This window comes from Aphelocoma coerulescens, chromosome 27 (genome assembly GCF_041296385.1).
Source record: "Aphelocoma coerulescens isolate FSJ_1873_10779 chromosome 27, UR_Acoe_1.0, whole genome shotgun sequence".
NCBI lineage: Eukaryota > Metazoa > Chordata > Aves > Passeriformes > Corvidae > Aphelocoma > Aphelocoma coerulescens.
This window is the reverse complement of record NC_091040.1, coordinates 2,208,825-2,228,330: the sequence shown is the minus strand read 5'-3', so window position 1 is coordinate 2,228,330 and position 19,506 is coordinate 2,208,825. Positions and strand designations below refer to the sequence as shown.

General features: G+C 54.5%; 2 protein-coding genes and 1 long non-coding RNA gene across 12 annotated transcripts in view; 1 reads left to right on the top strand and 2 right to left on the bottom strand.

The window, feature by feature from the left end:
* FBXL20 (F-box and leucine rich repeat protein 20) overlaps positions 1-13,341 on the top strand; it is a 39,726-nt gene extending 26,385 nt beyond the window's left edge. For all 4 annotated transcript variants that reach the window (XM_068996680.1, XM_068996682.1, XM_068996679.1 and 1 more), the window contains 10 exons: positions 319-387; positions 767-862; positions 1,103-1,229; positions 2,030-2,104; positions 3,283-3,413; positions 6,618-6,678; positions 7,723-7,767; positions 8,768-8,824; positions 9,857-10,069; positions 10,740-13,341. In XM_068996680.1, the coding sequence (XP_068852781.1) occupies positions 319-387; positions 767-862; positions 1,103-1,229; positions 2,030-2,104; positions 3,283-3,413; positions 6,618-6,678; positions 7,723-7,767; positions 8,768-8,824; positions 9,857-10,069; positions 10,740-10,847 (982 nt within the window). In that variant the 3' untranslated portion in view covers positions 10,848-13,341. The remainder of the gene's footprint in view (positions 1-318; positions 388-766; positions 863-1,102; positions 1,230-2,029; positions 2,105-3,282; positions 3,414-6,617; positions 6,679-7,722; positions 7,768-8,767; positions 8,825-9,856; positions 10,070-10,739) is intronic.
* On the bottom strand, positions 5,137-7,776 carry LOC138099469 (uncharacterized). The gene is made up of 2 exons (XR_011146722.1): positions 7,692-7,776; positions 5,137-6,611 (listed from the first exon to the last, which is right to left on the bottom strand). It is a non-coding gene; the product is annotated as an uncharacterized lncRNA (long non-coding RNA).
* Positions 12,854-19,079, bottom strand: LOC138099439 (transcription factor CP2-like protein 1). Of its 7 annotated transcripts, none has more exons than XM_068996662.1 (15): positions 18,948-19,079; positions 18,705-18,856; positions 18,552-18,622; positions 18,101-18,206; positions 17,923-18,029; positions 17,670-17,822; positions 17,366-17,476; positions 17,190-17,287; positions 17,068-17,122; positions 16,863-16,965; positions 16,699-16,789; positions 16,516-16,592; positions 16,274-16,419; positions 16,117-16,168; positions 12,854-13,034 (listed from the first exon to the last, which is right to left on the bottom strand). In XM_068996662.1, the coding sequence occupies exons 1-15, from the start codon at positions 19,028-19,030 to the stop codon at positions 13,018-13,020; spliced, it is 1,422 nt and encodes a 473-aa protein (XP_068852763.1). In that variant the 5' UTR covers positions 19,031-19,079; the 3' UTR covers positions 12,854-13,017. The 7 variants fall into 7 exon arrangements, with proteins under 7 accessions (XP_068852763.1, XP_068852764.1, XP_068852759.1 ...); XM_068996660.1 differs by lacking the exon at positions 12,854-13,034 and adding an exon at positions 15,914-16,040; XM_068996661.1 differs by lacking the exon at positions 12,854-13,034 and adding an exon at positions 15,914-16,040 and having other exon boundaries at positions 16,863-16,956.
* Between the last annotated feature and the right edge of the window lie 427 nt (positions 19,080-19,506).

Below are 19,506 nucleotides of genomic sequence, written 5' to 3'. Positions count from 1 at the left end.
TGATTATCTCCTTCTTTCTTGATGTTCTTTTTGATTTTCTTCTTGATTTTCTTGTCTCTTTTCTTGATTTTCATCCTGATTTTCTTCTTGATTTTCTTGTTTCTTTTCTTGATTTTCATCCTGATTTTCTTCTTGATTTTCTTGATTCCTTTCTTTTTTCTTGATTCTTTTGACTTTCTTTTTGATTTTCTTCTTCCATCTGTTCGATGCCATTTTGTGAAACTTTAATCTGACGTGTTACACTTCAAACAAATGCTGTAAAACACCTGGGATTCCATTGCCTGACAAATCCAGTGTTTTCCCTTTCCTTTTCCAAAGGACCTTTGCCCAGAACTGCAGGAACATTGAAGTGTTGAACCTCAATGGTTGTACCAAGATCACGGACACGTGAGTAAAACTCCTCCCTCTTCCCTGGGCGCCCCTGTTCTCCCTCTCTTTTTTAAGGGAAAGCCAGGCTTGGGGGTGTGGGAGGTTATGGAATCATGGAATCATGGAATCATGGAATGGTTTGGATTGGAAGGACCTTAAAACCCATCCAGTGCCGCCCCTGCCATGGCAGGGACACCTTCCCCTATCCCAGGGTGCTCCAAGCCCCATCCAGCCTGGCCTTGGACACTTCCAGGGATCTGGGGGCATCCACAGCTGCTCTGGGAACCTCTGCCAGTGTCCCAGGACCTCCATCCTCACCCCAGCCTGCCCATCCCATGGGATTTCTGTGTCCTGGGATGAATCCATTGCAGGAGTGTCCCCCGTGTGTCTCTTCCAGCACCTGCACCAGCCTCAGCAAGTTCTGCTCCAAACTCAGGCACCTGGATTTGGCTTCCTGCACCTCCATAACCAACCTGTCCCTGAAAGCACTGAGGTAGGAGCCAGCAGCAGGGATTTGCCATGGAATTACAGGCTGGAAAAGACCTCTAAGATCCTCCAGCCAACCCAGCAGCACCCCACACTCCCTGCAGAACCTCCCTCTGGAGCTGGCGTTTGCTCCAAGGTGCAGCTGCGCTCTGTGGGTCCCACAAATGGGAATCCCAGCGCTTCTGGCTTGGAGCAGGATTTTTCCCAAGGCCAATGAACATTTCCATGTGTCTCCCTGTGTCCCCAGCGAGGGATGCCCGCTGCTGGAACAGCTCATCATCTCCTGGTGCGACCAAGTGACCAAGGACGGGATCCAGGCGCTGGTGCGGGGCTGTGGGGGGCTCCGGGCCCTGTCCCTCAAGGGCTGCACCCAGGTACGGCTCTGGAAAAGTGGGAATCAGCCCAGCTGGGATGAGCTGCTGCTCTTGGGAGTGTGGAATATCGTGTACTGTTCTATTGTTGTTTAATTGTACTGATGAGATTTTATAATGGTGATAATGACAATGATGGTTGAAATGGTAATAATGATATTAATATATAGGAATAATAGAATAGTGTTGGTTATTTCGTATTATATGATTTAAATCGTGCTTATTGTATTCTATAATAATCAGAAGCCTGGTAAGAATTACACATAATGCATAATAATGTACAATATTTTATATTCGTGTTTAAGTTTTTATTTATTATATTTTATTATGATGACTGCAGTAGTGAGAATAATATTGATAATTATATGATAAGACTAAAAAGAAAATAATGATAATAAAAATGTCATGTTAATAATATGTTAATGACAACAATAATAATATAATGCTCAATACAGATATAATTAATAATAATAATATAGTAGTAACTGTAAAGATAATGATTAGTAATAATAATATAGTAGTAACTATAAAGATAATGATTAATAATAATAATAATAATGATAATAATAGAAATCCAGTGGCACTGCCAGATCCAGGGTAGGGAAGCATTTTTGGGGCCAGGCTCTTCTCCCAAAGATGCAAAACCAACCCCCCAAGGCAGGAATGCTCCTGGTGCTGCTGTTCCTGTTCCTGTGCTGCCTTTCCCTCCTCCTCAAAGGAAATTCCAATTTCCCTGCTCTCCCAGCTGTAATTCCTGGATCTCAGTGGGAGCTGTTCCCATCCCTGTTTGTTTTCCCTTCCAGCTGGAGGACGAGGCCCTGAAGTTCATCGGTGCCCACTGTCCCGAGCTGGTGACCCTGAACCTGCAGACCTGCCTGGTGAGTGGCACTTCCCGGGATTCCCAGCCCTGGGATGTGCTCCATCCCCCCTGCACACGGGAAAATTGTCACCAACAGCTCTTTGGTGGCACTTCAGGGACACTGAATGAGCCCCCCACCAGCCTGGGCTGTGTCAGGGGTGTTTCTCTCCTCCCTCTGAACTCATCTGTGGGATGAGCTGGAAAAATCCTTCCCATCAGGCTGGAGCCATCCTGCCAGGCCTTTCCTCTCATCCCCGTGTAGATCTGAGCCCACAAAGGCACTTTTCCTGCACAGAAGGGCCCTGAACCAGCTCTGCAGTGCCAGAAATGTGTGTTTATGCCAAAAAACAGATGGGAATGGACTCTCTGTCCATGCCATCACAGTTAGTCCGACACAGGAACAGGGATGGATGGACTCCCTGTGTCCAGGAATGGGGATGGATGGATCCCCTGTGTCCAGGGATGGGACTGGACAAACTCCCTGTGTCCAGGAATGGGGATGGATGGATGGATCCCCTGTGTCCAGGGATGGGGATGGATGGATCCCCTGTGTCCAGGGATGGGGATGGATGGATCCCCTGTGTCCAGGAACAGGGATGGATGGATCCCCTGTGTCCAGGAACAGGGATGGATGGATCCCCTGTGTCCAGGGATGGGGATGGATGGATCCCCTGTGTCCAGGAATGGGACTGGATGGACTCCATGTGTCCAGGGATGGGACTGGACAAACTCCCTGTGTCCGGGAATGGGGCTGGACAAACTCCCAGTGTCCAGGAATGGGACTGGATTGATCCCCTGTGTCCAGGAATGGGGATGGATGGACTCCCTGGGTCCAGGAATGGGGCTGGACAAACTCCCTGTGTCCAGGAATGGGGATGGATGGACTCCATGTGTTCCCTGTGTCCAGGAATGGGACTGGACAAATTCCCTGTGTCCAGGAATGGCCTTTCCCAGCAGGAATTGCAAAGCCCTGCAGAAATCCCATCACCTTCCCCATCCCTCACCTGGCCCAGCTCCAAAACATTTCCCTGCAAATCCCTTCCCTGACATTCCCCAAATTGCACCAGCAAGGTTTATCCTCCCTCTGCTCCTCCGCTGAAACATTCCAATAACCCTTTTGGGCTGAAAAAGCTGGAATTCGGAATGAGGGAGAGGGAAATCCTGCCTGGATTGAGGCTGTTGTGATTTCCCTGGCAGCAAATCACAGATGACGGGCTCATCACCATCTGCAGGGGCTGCCACAAGCTGCAGTCCCTGTGTGCTTCTGGCTGCTCCAACATCACCGACGCCATCCTCAACGCCCTGGGACAGAACTGCCCACGCCTCCGGTGAGTTTTCCCGGGATTTCCCCCATGGGACACATGGCAGAGAGTCCTGGTGATGCACTCAGGTGGTGTCTGAGCTGTTTCACCCCCAAAGGTTTGCCCAGTTTTTATCCCTGAGCTTTTTCCGGGTGTTTGGAGCAGGATGATGGTGATTTTGAGTTGTCCCCAAGCTCCTGGGATTTAAACTCGAGTGGAAGAGCTCCCAGCGTGGTGCCCACAGGCTCCATGAAGAAAAGTTGGGATTGGGTTACTTCAGTCTTGGGAACTGGGAGAAAAAAATCCCATTTAACCAATGTTGTTTCCTCCCACCACAAGGCTGAACGGGCTTTTCCTGGTGGTTTTGTAGCAGGTGGAATTTGGGCAAAGTGCCAGCCACAGCTTGGTTTTCCTGGGTTTTTTTAAGGTTTTATTTTTAGTAGGATGAGTTTCCTTGGGAAAATGTTGCTAAAATCCAGAAAATGTGCAGAAAAGAAGGACTTTGATTACCTGAGATCCCTGCCAGCCATGTGGCCTCAATGAAATGGCATCAAATGCAACTGGATCAAATCCAGGGAAAAACAGGGACATCAAACAACATCAAACCCACGTCTTCCAGGGAAAAACAACCCCCAGCTGTTCCTTGGGATGTCCCATTTAAGGAATTTGGGTACGAAGTGCACAGAAAGCGGTGTGGAAAGAGGAAGGTAAAATCCAAGATCCATTCCAGTGGTTCCTGTGTTTATGTTCAGCCTCAGAGGATTAAGCTCCATCCTGTGGAATACAAGAGGCACTTTGGGAACATGGCTTTTTTTTTTTTTTTTCCTCCTATAAAGGCAGAAAAATCGGTTCAAACTGTGGAGGGAATCCCTGTGGAGCTGCAGGAGGTGCCAGGAAGTTTTTCTGCTCCCACAGGAACGAGCAGTTCACCCTAAAAGGCTTCAAACTTCTCCCTCGGGGCCTTAAATATTAAATTATTCATGCTCACCTGCCAGGTTTTTGGGAATTACACCTTTTCCATGCTGGGATCTGTCTCTGGGGTGCAACCAGAGGAGTTTTTGCTTTCCAGAACCTTTCCCTCAGGGAGGCTCTGAAGGTTTTTAGGATCACCTCAGTCCAGCACTGGATTATCCCTTCCTGGGTGTCCCTTTTAGCCTGATTCCCTTTTTTCCATGGCCTGTGACTTCCCTCTGGAATGGAAGTGGCTGCTCTGTGCAAATTATCCTCGGCAAACTTTTAGGGATTGCTGGAAGCTTTTCTGGAAACCCTTGGAAAAGCAGCTGACTTGGGAATAAGGCAGCAGGACAGGCTGACCCTCTGGAGAGCAGCTCTGTGGAGAGAGGGACCTGGGAATGCTGGGGGATGATCCATGAGCCAGGAGGGTTGTGGGATCCTGGGGGGCATCAGGAAAAGTGTGGGCAGGGAGAGGATCCTGATCCTGCCCCTCTCCTCGGCCCTGGAATGCTGAGGGCTCCACAGTCCAGGAAGGAGCAGGAGCTGCTGCTCCATGAGGGTCACAAAGGGGATTTGGGATCTGGAGCATCTCTGGGATGAGGAGGAACCACGGGGCTGGGCCTGGTCAGTGTGGGGAGGAGAGGGCAGGGAGGGATCCCATCAATCCATAGAAATATGTCAAATATCCATAGAAACATGTCAAATATCCATAGAAATGTCTCATCTGAGAGGGGATCCCATCAATCCACAGAAATACCTCGTCAATCTGTAGAAATACCTCATCAAACCATAGGAATATCTCAAATATCCATAGGAATATCTCAAATATCCATAGAAATATCTCAAATATCCATAGGAATATCTCAGATATCCATAGAAATATCTCAGACATCCATAGGAATATCTCACATATCCATAGGAATATCTCACATATCCATACAAACATCTCGTGTGAGAGGGTATCTCATCAATCCATAGAAATCTCTCAAGTATCCACACAAATTCCTCAAATATCCATACAAATATCCCATCAATCCACCCAGTTATCTCAATTATCTATAGCAATATCTCATCTGAGAGGGGATCCCCCTAATCCATACAAAACCCCTCCCAATCCATACAAAAACCCCACCAATGCATACAAATATCCCATAAATCCATACAAATATCCCATAAATCCATACAAAACCCTCCAAATCCATACAAATATCCCCCAATCCATACAAAACCCCCCAATCCATACAAATATCCCCCAATCCATACAAATATCCCATAAATCCATACAAATACCCCCCAATCCATACAAATATCCCCCCCAATCCATACAAATATCCCCCCAATCCATACAAAAACCTCCCCAATCCATACAAATATCCCATAAATCCATATAAATATCCCCCCAATCCATACAAATACCCCTGAATCCATACAAACCCCCCCCAATCCATACAAATATCCCATAAATCCATACAAATATCCCCCCAGTCCATACAAAACCCCCCCAATCCATACAGATATCCCATAAATCCATACAAATATCCCCCCAATCCATACAAATACCCCTGAATCCATACAAAACCCCCCCCAATCCATACAAATATCCCACCAATCCATATAAATGTCCCATAAATCCATATAAATATCCCACCAATCCATACAAATATCCCCCAATCCATACAAAACCCCCCCAATCCATACAAATATCCCATAAATCCATACAAAACCCCCCAATCCATACAAATATCCCATAAATCCATATAAATATCCCCCCAATCCATACAAATACCCCCAAATCCATACCAAAACCCCCCAAATCCATAAAATATCCCATAAATCCATACAAATATCCCATAAATCCATACAAATATCCCCCAAATCCATTCCAAAACCCCCCAAATCCATACAAATATCCCATAAAACCATACAAATACCCCCCCCCCATCCATACAAATCCCTCCAAGGGGTGCCAGACAATGGTGCCAGACCCTTTCCAGAGGTGCCCAGTGCCAGGATGAGGAGCAGCGTCCAGAAACTCAACCGGAACAAATCCCACCCCAAATTCCAGAGGAGCAATTCCTTCCCATGAAGGTGTCAGATCCCAGAGCAGCTCCAGGAGCGTGTGGAGTGTCCCTGTCTGGAGCCATTCCCGTGTCCCCTGCTCCGAGTGACCCTCCCTGGGCAGGGGGTTGGATTTGGGGGGGGTCTCCAGAGGTCATTCCCAGCCTTTTCTTGGGATTCTGGGGCTCCACCACGGCTCTGTTTCCTTGTGTCCTGCAGAATATTGGAAGTGGCGAGGTGTTCCCAGCTGACCGACGTGGGCTTCACCACCCTGGCCAGGGTAAGAGCCCCCCAGCCCTGCTTCCCTCTGCTGCTTTTCCTTCCTTTTCGTGGCAGAACCAAAAAACCAACCCAGTAAGATTTGGGAAAATGTTTGATCTGGAGCTTGAAGGTCCAGAAATGTGGTTTTATGGAATTTTTGGCACGGTCCTGGCTCGCACACCTGGCAGGATTTGCATCCAAGCCACAGGAAATGTTGAATATTTTTGTTGGGTTTCTGCAAGTGACTTGAAATTTAACTCCCTTTACCCTCCATGGATAAAAAACCCCTTCAAATGAGTGAAATTTCCTTTATTCTTCAGAAAGAAGCAGCAGACTTTCCCTGCAGTTGTGATATTTCATGGAGAAGCCCCTGAATTTTTAAAGCAAATTGTCTTTGTGGTGGTTAATTTCTATTTATAATTATATTTTTATTTCTTATTTATTTTGGGGGGGGGGTTTAATTTATTTTATATTTGTGTTTATATTTATAATATTTATAATACTATAGTTGTATTATTATGTTTCTATTTTTGTTTATATTTTTATTTATATTATTGTGTTTATATTTCTAATATTTCTAATATTTATATTTGTAATATTTATATTAGATAATATTATATATTTATATTTCTAATATTTATATGATATAATATTGTATTTGTTTTATATTCTAATATTTATATGATATAATATTATATTTATTTTCTATTTCTATTTCTATTTATTATATTTATCTTTATAAATTTATGTTTGTGTTTATATTTATGTTTTTAATTATATTACTGTATTGATATTATTTGTATTTATATTTCTATTTTAAAATATTTTTATTTATTCATATTCATATTTCTATTAATTCTATTTATATTTATATTAAAATATATTTATAGATATATATTTTTATATTTATATGCTTATATTTATATTTATTTATATATATTTATTTATATTTATATTTATATTTATATTTATATTTATATTTATATTTATATTTATATTTACATTTATTTGCTGTCTGAACTTTACACTCACCGTGGGTGTTTGGAATTCTCTTTATTCCCAGAACTGCCATGAGCTTGAAAAAATGGATCTGGAAGAATGTGTCCAGGTAGGAAATGCCACCTTGGGCTGTTTCTCTTGCAGCAGTGAGGAAAATTGGTGGAAAATTGGGAAATTGTCTCCAAATCAGAACTTAATGTGGAATCCTGAGCAGGAGGAGTGGCTGGATTTGGAGGGGAAAATGTTGGGAATGATGTTTTATCCTTGGTTTGGATTCCATGGTAACGGTGCTGTAAATAAAAAATGTTTAATGGTGAGAGATGCCAGCTCAAATAATGGATTTGTGAGGGAAAATCCCAGAGAAAAATCCTATATTGCTAAAAATAATGGGAGTTTCTCCCGTTCTGGAAAACCACGGGCAGACTGTGGAACAGCAGTGATTTTGGGGGATTGAAATCCAAGTGGGCTGCAGCATTTACAGGGAAAAGGGTGGAATTGACTCAAAATTCCATGAAAAAACCTCCAAGGCTGGGGATGGATTGGAAACTGATTGAGCCTGGGACAGGGGGAACGGGGTTGTGCTTCCTGGGAACAGCTTGACCCCGGTGTCCTGCACTTCCTGGGCAGCAATTTGGGAGATGCCAGCGGGAATGACCCCAGCCCAGGCAGGAAGGGATTGGGAATTAACCCTAAAAAGGAAGAAGCAAAGCTGGGCCACGGCACAAATCCATCCCAGGCAGCTCCCTGGGGGGTTGGGATTAGGAACCGTTCTGTGGGATTCCTTCTTCCTGAGGAAACCCAGGAACAAATGGGTGTTAGGAGGGAATCTGAGCCCTCCTTGTCCTTCCAGAGGCAAAGTTTGGGGACACATTTAGGAGCTGATTTCAGCTCCTTCAGGAGCTTAAAAACAATCCAGTGATGCCTCTGCATCCCAGTTCTCCAAGGGCAGGAGATGGTTTCCATGAGGAGATGGATTCCTGAGGGGCTCAGGAGGGGAAATCTCATGGATTAGGGAAAATCCTGCAGTTTTGCTTCAGTTGGCGGGGGGGGGGGGGAACAAAATCCTTGTGCCCAGCACCAGCATGAAAGGGTTTTTCCTTCTTTTCCAGATAACAGACAGTACACTAATCCAGCTTTCCATACACTGTCCACGGCTCCAGGTCCTGGTGAGTATTCCAAGGGACACTTCCAGCATTTTCTTTCTCCAAACAAAGGGATTTTAAACACTCCCTGACTTCACAGCTGGAAGGATTCTGCTGGGAACCTGACCCTGAGGAACCTCGTGTCCCTCCCCTGCTGCTCGCAGGAATCCCACGCCAGCCACCCGCAGCGGCCTGGAAAAGGGTTCTGGGGATTCTCCCAGGAGCAGAATTCCAAGGGGAATCTGCCTGCACAGGAGCTGTCAGTCTGTCTGTGGGAGAGGATCCTGCAGGGCAGCCAGGAGCTGGAATGGCTCTGGGAAGCTGCATTCCTTTGGGGCTGAAATCTCTGGGAATTTGGTCTCTGTCACCTCTGGGTTTGTGCCGTGAGGGATCCTGTCCTGGGAGCTGTGGGAATGTGGGGTCTCCAGTGCAGTCATCCCTCAGCAAAGCTGATTCCAGCTCGTGGCTCAGGCCCTGCTTCCTCCTCGAGGATTTTCCAGCTGAATCCCCCCGAAATTCCACACCAAGGGGGGGCCACCGTGTTCCTGCTGCTTCTTGGACCCAGGGCCAGGTCCTTCCCACAGTGGGTGAGGCCAGAGGTGTCCCAAAGGTGGGTTCTTGGATAGCACAGGTGTCCTGGAATTTCTGTGCCACCCTGTGGGTCTCATCCCTCAGAACTGCCTTCCCCTGGAATCATGGAATGGTTTGGGTTGGAAGGGACCTTAAGGATCATCCTGTTCCCATGGGCAGGGACACCTTCCTCTGTCCCAGGGTGCTCCAAGCTCCATCCAACCTGGCCTCTGACACTTCCAGGGATGGGGCAACAGGGCCAGGGCCTCCCCACCCTCCCATGGAGGGATTTTCCCACTCCAGCTGGAAGTTTTCCCCTTGGAAGCACGTCAGAAACCCACAGAACCCAGTGGCTCCAGTGCAAGGAGTGAGCACAGACCAACCCAGACCCACCAACCATGGACCATCCTCTCCTGTCCCCAGCGAGGTTCTGGCTGGTTTTTGGGGATGTCAGGAGCTGGGTTTAACCCCTCTGTTTGGGGACAGAGTTTATCCCACTGCGAGCTGATCACGGACGACGGGATCCGTCACCTGGGGAACGGCGCCTGCGCCCACGACCGCCTGGAGGTGATCGAGCTGGACAACTGCCCCCTGATCACCGACGCCTCCCTGGAGCACCTCAAGAGCTGCCACAGCCTGGAGAGGATAGAACTGTACGACTGCCAGCAGATCACACGGGCTGGGATCAAGAGACTCAGGGTGAGCAGGGACAGGGAAGCGCTGGGAGATCCCGAGGGTTTATCCATAGGGAGGAGGAGCTGGCAGAGCCCCCATCAGCTGGTGCTCCTTCTCAAAGGAGTTGTGAGAACCGTCAGCGGTGGATTTGGAGTCACAGAAACCTGGAGTGGTTTGGGTTGGACACCTTCCACTATCCCAGGGTGCTCCAACCAGGCCTTGGGCACTGCCAGGGATGCAGGGGCAGCCACAGCTGCTCTGGGCAGCCTGTGCCAGGGCCTCAGCCCCCTCACAGGGAAGGATTCCTTCCCAGTTTCCCCTTTCTCCAGGCGTAAATGAAGAGCAATAACATTTTCTCTGCCCAGAGAATATGGATCTGCAAAGTTACATCTTAAAAATTATGGAATCTTTGGGTGGTTTGGGTTGGGAGGACCTTAAAGCCCCATCCAGTGCTGTGGGGCAGGGACCTCCCACTATCCCAGGGTGCTCCAAGCCCCATCCAGCCTGCCCTTGGACACTCCCAGGGATGGAGATGTTTTGTTCCCCACGACCTCCCAGTGAATGGGATGGGAGGAGCCTCACTCCCCCTTCCCTGAACCCACCCATTCCCCGTCACTTCTGGCCGTGCCTGCTCCGGGAGCTCAGGGCGTGTCCCTGACCCATTCCCTGCCCTTCCCTGTGTTTCCCATTCCAGACCCACCTGCCCAACATCAAAGTCCACGCCTACTTCGCCCCGGTGACCCCCCCGCCCTCGGTGGGCGGCAGCCGACAGCGCTTCTGCAGATGCTGCATCATCCTATGACACTGGAACCTCGTCCCGGCAAACTGAGGCTGGAACCACGCCCGTGGAATTCCGGGGGACACCAGAACCTTCGAGGAAAGCGATCCCAGTGTCATTTGCGAGGGCCAGTGAGCAGGGCTGGGGTGCCCTGTAGCCACCCACACACCCCCCTGTGATCCCACCTGTCCCAGCGGGATGAGGGACTCGGGATGGGAGCTGGAGCTGTGCCGGCTTTTCTCTAGGTGGATTGGCCTAATCCTGAACCATTCCTGCTGGGCACCCCGGGGAAACCCCTGTGGGAAGGAGGGGAGGGCTCCCAACTGGAGTGACTGATGCTGCTGGTGAGGTTGGAAAAAGGAACTGAGGTCCTTGGAAGTGGGGAGAGGGGAGAGGAGAGGAACACGCTTTAACCCCGCAGCCGTTGGCCGGAAGGAAAAATCCCAACAAACCTGAAATCCCCGAGTTTTATGTCCGTTTTTCAGTGAGGGAATGAAACAGCAGCTGCTGAGCCATGATTTACCAGGGATCCTGGATTCCCCTGTGATCCCAGATCTCCCTGTGATCCAGGATTTCCCTGTGGTCCAGGATTCCCCCGCACTTCCCTGCTCCCACCCTGAGCATGCTCCTGTGGAAGCTCATCTCTCCAGTGTCCGTGGCATCCAGCTCAGAGGCTTCCCGGATTCTTCCCAAATTGTTGTGATAGAGCTTGGAATCTCTAATGCCACATTTTTTACCCTCTCCACATCCTACTTTTTTTTCTTTTTTTTTTTCCTTTTTTCTTTTTTTTTCCTTTTTTTTCCCTTTTTTCCTTCTTTTTTCTTTTTTTTCCCCTTTTTTCTTTTTTTTTCTTTTTTCCCTTTTTTCTTTTTTTTTCTTTTTTTCCCTTTTTTTTCTTTATTTTTTTCCTTTTTTTTCCCCGTTTTCTTTTTTTTAAATTTTTTTTTCCCCCAAATTTCTGCTTCAGTCATTTCTTGAAATTTCCCAGCCCAAAGCGACAATTCCATAAGGAATTTTTTCCCGTGAGAAGCCCGAGCCTGTGTTGAGCTGCCAGGAAGATTTTTAAGGAGCACAGGGAGCTGCACCCCAGGCTGGGCTCTCCTGGGCTTATTGGCCTGGGTGATCAGGGATTGGGTGTCCAAATTAATCCCAATTCCAGGTTTTATCCCGATGACAAGGATAAATTCTCCATACAGGGAATGATATATATTCAGATATATAATTCTCCGTACAGGGAGAACGTTCTAGTCCGTGTTCCAGCGACTGGGAGTTCCCTCCTCCTGTCCTTTCCCTCCATCCCTTCATTTTATCCCCAAGGAAAAGCAAAGTAGAGGTTTTTGCTTTGTTGCCCTGGTGAAGAATTAAGGATTCCCTGTCGGAGCAGCTCTGGGATCCACCCTCGCTCCCCGTGAGCGCTGGGGCCCTTCCCGCCCTCCCCACCTTCCACAGGTAAGTGTGGTGCCCTGGAAGGACCCCCAGGATGGGGTTTGGATGTGCCAGGCCCAGCTCTGGGGGAGGGGGGGGGGGTGGTCAGTGGCTGCTCTTTTTGGGAACGTTTCAGGCAAAATCGGCGCAGGTGCTCCAGGGGAGCCCGGACTGACCGAATTCCAGGGGCCCAGAGTGGAACTGCTGGGCAGATCCCAAGGGTTTAACGGGGCAGGATTGCTCAGAGCCGGGCAGGTCCGTGGGAGCTGTGTCCGTCATTCCCGCTGTCCGTGGAGGGAGCTCACGGATCCGTGCCCACGGACGCGCCCGGGAGCGAGGCTGGAGCGAGGACTTGGGTTCCCCTCGGTGCTGAGGAACCTCCTGCAGGGGGAAGAGCAGGTGCAGCACTGGGAGTGGCTGCTTTAGGGGCTGGGGGGCGGTGTTTTTCCACCAGGAATTCCAAGGACAATGCGCTGTTCCCAGCAGGAGGGTCCCGGCTGCCCCCGGAGCTGCACCCCTTGCTCTCCCCCAGCCCCCCCAGTCTGTGCTCACGCTCTGCTGGGAGCGACTCCAGGCTGCTGTGGTTAAAAGGATACTGTCAATGCCCTCCTGTAGGTGGCTTTTAATCCCTTATATTTATTCAAATCCTCTTTAGCGCTGTGGATTCTCCCCCTCTCCTCGGGCGCCTTCATTTCCAGAACTTTCTCCAGGTTTCGGGGTGGCAGAAGATGGTGGTGACAGACTGGACGGGCGAGGGGTCACCCGGCAATCACAGGATTTGCACAACTCGGGGAAAAACAAACAAACAAACAAAAAACACTTTTGTTTCGTTCATACTGTGGCAGGGGAGAGCGAAAAGCGGGATTTTGGAGCCAGGGCTGACTGATCCCTTTGTAACAGAGCCGAGTTTTCCAGGGAAAACTCCGGAACACAGAACCCAAAGCAATTTATTTTCTGTTTGCAGACCAGGGTGACAGCATTAAGGTAGCTCAAACTTCTTGACAGTGTCCTTTTAAGTCAATTATCCGTCTTCAAATGGACTCTTCCTGATGTTTATATTTATAAATACCAATAAACACCATTTTCCAAGCCGTGTCTCGCTGGGGGAATCACTTTGTAGGGGAAAATCCACCTCCTGTGTGGGGCAGCTCCCGAGGGGGGGTTTTAGGGTGCTCCCAGTGTTTGCATGGAGTCATGGAATGGTTTGGGGTGGAAAGACCTCAGAGTTTATCCAGTTCCCCCCTGCCATGGGCAGGGACCCCTTTCGTAGCCCCGGATGCTCCGAGCCCTGTCCTTTCCTGGGATCCTTCCCAGCTGGGAGCTGGTGCCCAAAATGTGGAGGAATTGCTCCATCCTGGGGTTTTTGAGGTGTAAATGGAGTTCTGCACAGAGCCAGCCCTGGATGAGGATCCCATCCCATTTCCAAGCTCCCTCCCTGTGCCAAATCCTGGTCTCCAACCTCTCCTGGGCTGGGTGGGGCGGCTCCTTGGAGTTCATCCCCGGAGCTGTTCCCTTGCCTTGGAACCCTCCGTGGTTGTGTCCCCCAGCCGTGCAGCAGAGGCTGGACTGTCCCCACCTCCCAGCAGAGTTTTCCCAGAGCCTGGCTCTGCCTTCCAGCCCAATCCCAGCTGCCCTGGCTTCCAGGTGCCCCCAGACTCCAGGCAGGAGCGGGGACCTCTCCAGGGAAACAGCCCGGGGTGTCCTGGAGTAGAAGATCCTCCAGCGAGGCTGAGCAGAACCAGTGCATCCAAAACTGAGGATTTTCTGGGCTTTGGAGACACAGCAGCACCTTTGGTCCCAATTCTGAGGCTGCTCCCACAGAGGGTGGGGATGGGGCAGGTGGAAGGTGCCGTCCCAGGGGTGGTTTCAAACCAACACATTCCTATTTTCTGCACACCTCTGTAATTCCCTTTGTATTCCCGTTTGATTTTCTCTGTGTTGGTCATGGCTGGCTGCTGCTGTCATGGATTTTGGGACAATTTGGGGTTTTTTGGCAGGATAGGGGTGGATTGGGATCAGTGTGACAAGGTTCTTGGCTACAGTGTCCTGGAAAATGAGGTTTAAAACATCTTGGCCTCTTCTGATGAAGGGTTGTGTGCTTGAGGGGCCTGGGGGGTGTTTGGGGGGGGGGTTATTCCCTTTTGCTTTATTTTCTGGCATCCAGGTCAAGGTTTCTGCCCTCCCTCTGTGCCAAAGCCTGGCAGAGCCTCCTGGGGCCAAAATGATGCAGAAAATCGAGGAGAAGCCACTTTTCAATTCCCAGCTCACTCCGTGCCTTCCCAGCCCCTCATTCCCCCCTGGCCCCTCCAAGGACCCATCCTGGGAGTGTCACCAGCAGGGACATCGCAGTGTCCCCTCACCACCTTGTCTCTGTCCCTGTCCCTGTCCCTGTCCCTGGGCTCTGACTGGCCTCGTGTGGAAGTTTGATTTTTTTACGGGATGAGGGAATCCATCCCCTGCTCCCACCGGTCCCTGTGCCAGCAGTGCCACACCCCGGGCTCTTTGTGCTGCATCCTCTGTCCCCAGAGGTGCAGCTGAGCCCACCCGGGGGTCCCCAGGGGCTGCCCCCTCCTCTATGCAACCCCCCCACATTCCCATCTCCAGCTCTGTCCCCACCCCGCTGCAGGACCCGGCGGTCGGGGGGTCCTCAGGGGTTTTATCACATTTTAACTCGGGGGTCTTCCAGCGGCTGCTCGGTCCGAGGGACCGGACACAGGAGCTGGACCTTGTCATGCCCTCCCTGGGTCTGGGGGACAGAGAGAGCTGGAAAATGTTTAACTGGTGGGGTCTGTGCTTGCCTTGACACTGGGGGTGTAACAACGCCGTTAACTGGAAGTAAACACACGAATATGAGGAGTTACGGTGGCCCTGGTCTGTGTGACCCCGAGCGCCTTCTCTGCGGCGTGGGGACAGAGGGACAGTCGGGAAAGGTGCTGGGACCAAGCTCTGGATCCCCACTGAGTGTTTTTGGGAGGCTCGGGAGTGTTCCCTTCTCCCCTCCAGCGATGGGCCCAGGGCCCCGTGTCCTCCCGTTTGTCCCCCTGTCCTCCCCTTGGCCCCGTGTCCTCCCCTTGTCCCCGTGTCTGTGATGGCAGCGCCGGCCCGGGGCTGTCCCAGGGCCCCCCCAGCTCCTCGCCCGCGTCCTCCGGCTCCTCCCGGCCCTCCCCTTCCTCTCCTGCTCCCGGTTTGTTTATCCCAAACCCGTCCTTTGCCCCACGAGTTCCCTCCCAAGGACGTCCGCGGTCCCGCTCCGCCGGCTCTGCCCGAGCCGGGCTCAGGGAAGGATTCGGTGTTAAAAATAACCCATTCCCGAATGGAATGAGGCGTCACCGGGCTCTGCCGGCTGGGGCTGCCCCGGGCTCGGTGCCGCGGCCGGTTCCGTCCTCACGGGGTGGGACGGGGCTGCTCTGCCGGGGTGTCCCCCGCTCTGTCCACTGCTGGGAACGAGGGGCTGTCCCCGCACCCCAAACCCACCCTGGGGACCCCAAACTCCAGCGGGCGCCGCAGGGACGAGGCCGCGCTCGGGGCCGGTCCCCCGTCCTTTAATACAAAGCGGGGACACGGCGAGGGACACGCGGCGGGTGCGGGGACAGGACGGGTCCCATCCCCTCGGCCCCTGCTCGGGCGGGCCTGGCAGGGACGGAGGGAGGGCTCTGGGGGCTGTGCCAGCCTCGGGCTCCTCTCTCCATCCCCGCTCGGCTCTGGCTCCAGCGGAGATGTCCCTTCCCAGGATGCCGCAGCTCCGGGCCGGGTCCTACCGCAGCAGCAGCTGGAAGCCCTCGGGGCCGGGGGCTGCCGGGGACGCGGCTCAGCCGGGGCCACCGATCGCCCCCTGCCCGGCCCCGCCCGCCCGCGGCCACCGCGGTACCTTTGGCGATCGCCACCACGAAACTGGTCTCGTCCTGGAGGTTCCTGATCATCTGCGGGGCAGAGGGGGGAGCTCGGCGGGGCTGGACCCGAGGGGCCGGGGGGCCGGGACGGCCGCGGGGTCTGTCCCTCCTCCCCGGCTGTCCCCGTGCCCTCACCGCGTCGCTGACGAGGACGTGGATGCCGGCGGGTCCCTGCCGGGAGAGCCGCAGGATCTGTCCCGGGGGCAGCCCCAGCAGCTCCGCCAGCTTCGCGGTGAGCTCGGCCACCGTCAGCTGCTCCAGGTGCAGCTCCTGGTACAGCCCTAGAAAGGGATGGGATGGGGAACAGGGCTGTGAGTGCCCACCCTGCGCTGCCGCACCCCTGAGCCCCCTCCCCGCACCCCTGAGCCCCTCCGCACCTGATCCCGCGTCCTCCGCACCCTCAGCCCCGCCGGGCTCCCGCGCCACGTACAGGGTCAGCCGGGGCCGCGGGCACCTGAGGGGGCAGAGAGGGGTCTGGCGGGGGGCGCAGGGTGAGGCCGAGCCCCACGGAGCCTCACGGGGGTCCCAAAAAAGAGGCACCGGCGCCGCGGGAGCCCCACCTGCCCGCCAGGGCGTGGCACAGGCGGATGCCGTCGGGGGCTCCGCAGATCTGGATCAGGTCCCTGCGGGAGAGCTTCAGCAGATCGGCGCCTGCGGACACGGGGGCTCAGGGGGTGCAGGAGGGGGGCCTGGCTCTGCCCCCCGCCCCGGCCCGGGGTCTCACCGCTGAAGTTGGCGAAGACGCGGGCGCAGGCGGAGAAGCGGCGCCGGAGCAGCCACTGCTGCGTCTCCAGGGGGGATGCGCAGGGGCTCAGCGCCTGTGGGGGCTCAGCGGGGGCTCAGCGGGGCACGACCCAAGCGGGCGCAACCTCAGCCCCTCCTGGGGGGCCGGGGGGGCGGTTCTGGGGCTGCAGCGGCGGCTGCCTCACCTCGCCAGGACTCTCCGCGGGGCCCTCGGCAGCGCAGGCGGGTGACACGCACACCCTGCGGGGGGACCGGGCTCAGCGGGGGACCCCAGCAGTGGAGGGGAGGTCCAGGGGTCCCCACTCACCTCTCGGGGCTCAGCAGCTTGAAGGGGTGCGGGGACGGCAGCCCCGGGGTGCCCGGGGGGCTGTGGGGGGCACCCAGCGCGTCCGGCCACGGGGGGCACTGAGGAGGGAGGGGGGTGATGGGTGCAGGGTCCCGGGGGACCCCCGGCCCACGGGGGGTGCCAGGGCCGGGCCCCACCTCGGCCAGCACGGTGCTCTCGTAGGCCGGCTGGAATTTCTCCCGCTCGGGCGCCGGCTGCTTCTCCACCTTCTCCCGGTCCGTCTTCTGCTTCCTGTCGGCCCCCTTGGGCTGTGCCGGGGGGTGAGGGCGGCCCCGGGACCCCTCGGGACCCCCGCGGGCACCCGCGGACCCTTGGGGTGCTCAGACCCCCCATGCACCCACCCCCCCCCCGGTGCTGCCCCTCGCTCAGAGCCGGATCTCCCGGCAGTGGGGGGGTCACTGGTCACACTGGGGTCACTGTTTCCCCCCCGCCCCCCTATACCTTGAACACCTTGACCAGGCAGCTGGCGGAGTGCAGGTGCTCGGGGGGGTCCCCCTTGCCCCCCGCCCCGAAGGTGTCGATCTGGATTCGGAAGGGGACCCCCTTCTCCCCCCCGTTCTTCCGCAGCGTGAACTCGGTGCTGATGCAGTGAACCTGGGATGGGGGGGGGGACGACAAGAGGGGTCGGTGAGCGCCGTGACCCCCCCAGAGCCCTCCCGAGACCCCCCAAGCCCCGGCCAGGCCTGGCTCCCACCTGCACGAACACGGATGTGCGTCTGCAGGGGTCCCAGAGGAATTCCACCGTGTTGAGCAGCGTGGGGTGGATTTGGGGTTCCAGGATGCCCACGGAGACCGGGATGTCTGCGGGAGGGGGGTCAGCACGGCCCCTGCGGCCCCACCGGGCCCCCCCCCCCCCCAGCCCCGGCACCCACCGATGTCGAGGATCCGGTCGCCCGGGCGGCTCCACCGCCAGCCCTCGAGCTGCTGCTGCTCCGAGTACTGGAGCCGCCGGTCATGGAAAACCACCCGGACCACGCTCTGGACAGGGGTCAGCCACGGCCACGGCTCAGACAGGGGCTGAACCCACGGCCCCACGGGACACTGGGCTGGACTGGGGCTGAGCTGGGGTTGGACTGGGGCTGAGCTGGGGCTGGCCTGGGGTAGGACAGGGACCGAGGCCGAAATGAGACGGAACTGGGGACGCAGATGTGGCTGCACCGAGGCAGAACTGGGACTGGACTTGAACCGAACCTGAGTTGAACTGGGGCTGAACTGGGACCAGCCTGGGGCTGAGATGGGTCCGCACCGGGACCGAACCGGGACTTCAGCCCAGAGCTTTGCCCCGAGGTTCCCCCGCAGCCCGGGGGTCCCCACCCGGCTCACCTTGACCATCCTCCGGCCCTCGGCGGGGTCCCCCCGGGGCGTTCCCATCATGCGGATCTCGTACGACTGCCCTGGGGGAGGGGGTCGGGAGCGGGAGCTGAGCCCTCAGCGGGGGGGGGGGGGGTCCCTCCTCCCCGGCGCCCCCAGACTCACCCTGGTTGAGGTAGGTGAGGGTCTCCTCGTGGTGCCGCACGGCCGGAGAGGTCGGGGCACACAGGACGTACTGGAACGCCGGGAGCGGCGGCTGCGACGTGGAGATGCCGTTGGGCTCCTCCTGCTTCAGGTAGGGCAGAACGGGGGGGTCCCTGCGGGAAAACACCCCCAGGAAAGGGTGGGCTCTCGGCCGTGCCTCAGTTTCCCCAAACCTGGTGGATTTGGGGGGGGTTCGGGGGGTACCTGAGCACCCCGGAGCTGGGCAGGGGGTACATGTCCCCAGGGCTGGACCAGTAGTGGTCGGGTTGGCCGTGCCAGAAGAGCATGGTGGGGGCAGCAGGGGGGGGGACACCCCGCAGCCAGACGGTGACAGCAGACAGGGACAGGTGGGTGGCCCCGCCCCCAGTTTTATAGGCACGGGGAGGGGTGATGTCAGCGGGGTTGGGCCCAGTTTGGCCCAGTTGGGACCAGTTTGGGGTGTTGACAGTAAATACTGGGAGGGGGGGCAGCGTTTGTTGTCAATACAATGGGGGGGGACAGCGAGGACTCCATGGGGGCTCCTCCCGTCCCTTTGTCCCATCCAAGACCCGCCCCCTGCTGTGTCATGTCACCACCCCCATTTTAATCCCTTTAATTTCTGCCAGATTTGGCTCATTTTGGGCAGAAAATGGGTGTTTGCAGAGCCCCTCCAGGGGTTAAGGCGGGGGGGGGGGTTGGGTGCTGTGTCCCCCCCTTGGGTGTTGGGGTTGTCACATTTGGGGGGGGGTCTGTGGGTGGTCCCTGGTGCAAATTGGGGGGGTCT

What these genes read in the sequence shown, in the direction of transcription:
- LOC138099439 (XM_068996658.1), bottom strand. Translation starts at nt 19,030, where the DNA reads ATGCTCTTCTGGCACGGCCAACCCGACCACTACTGGTCCAGCCCTGGG. An exon ending in GCCTGGTCAAGGTGTTCAAG is followed by an intron (nt 17,477 to 17,669) that starts GTATAGGGGGGC and finishes CCCCCGGCACAG; the next exon opens with CCCAAGGGGGCCGACAGGAA. An exon ending in ACGTCCTCGTCAGCGACGCG is followed by an intron (nt 16,169 to 16,273) that starts GTGAGGGCACGG and finishes TCTGCCCCGCAG; the next exon opens with ATGATCAGGAACCTCCAGGA.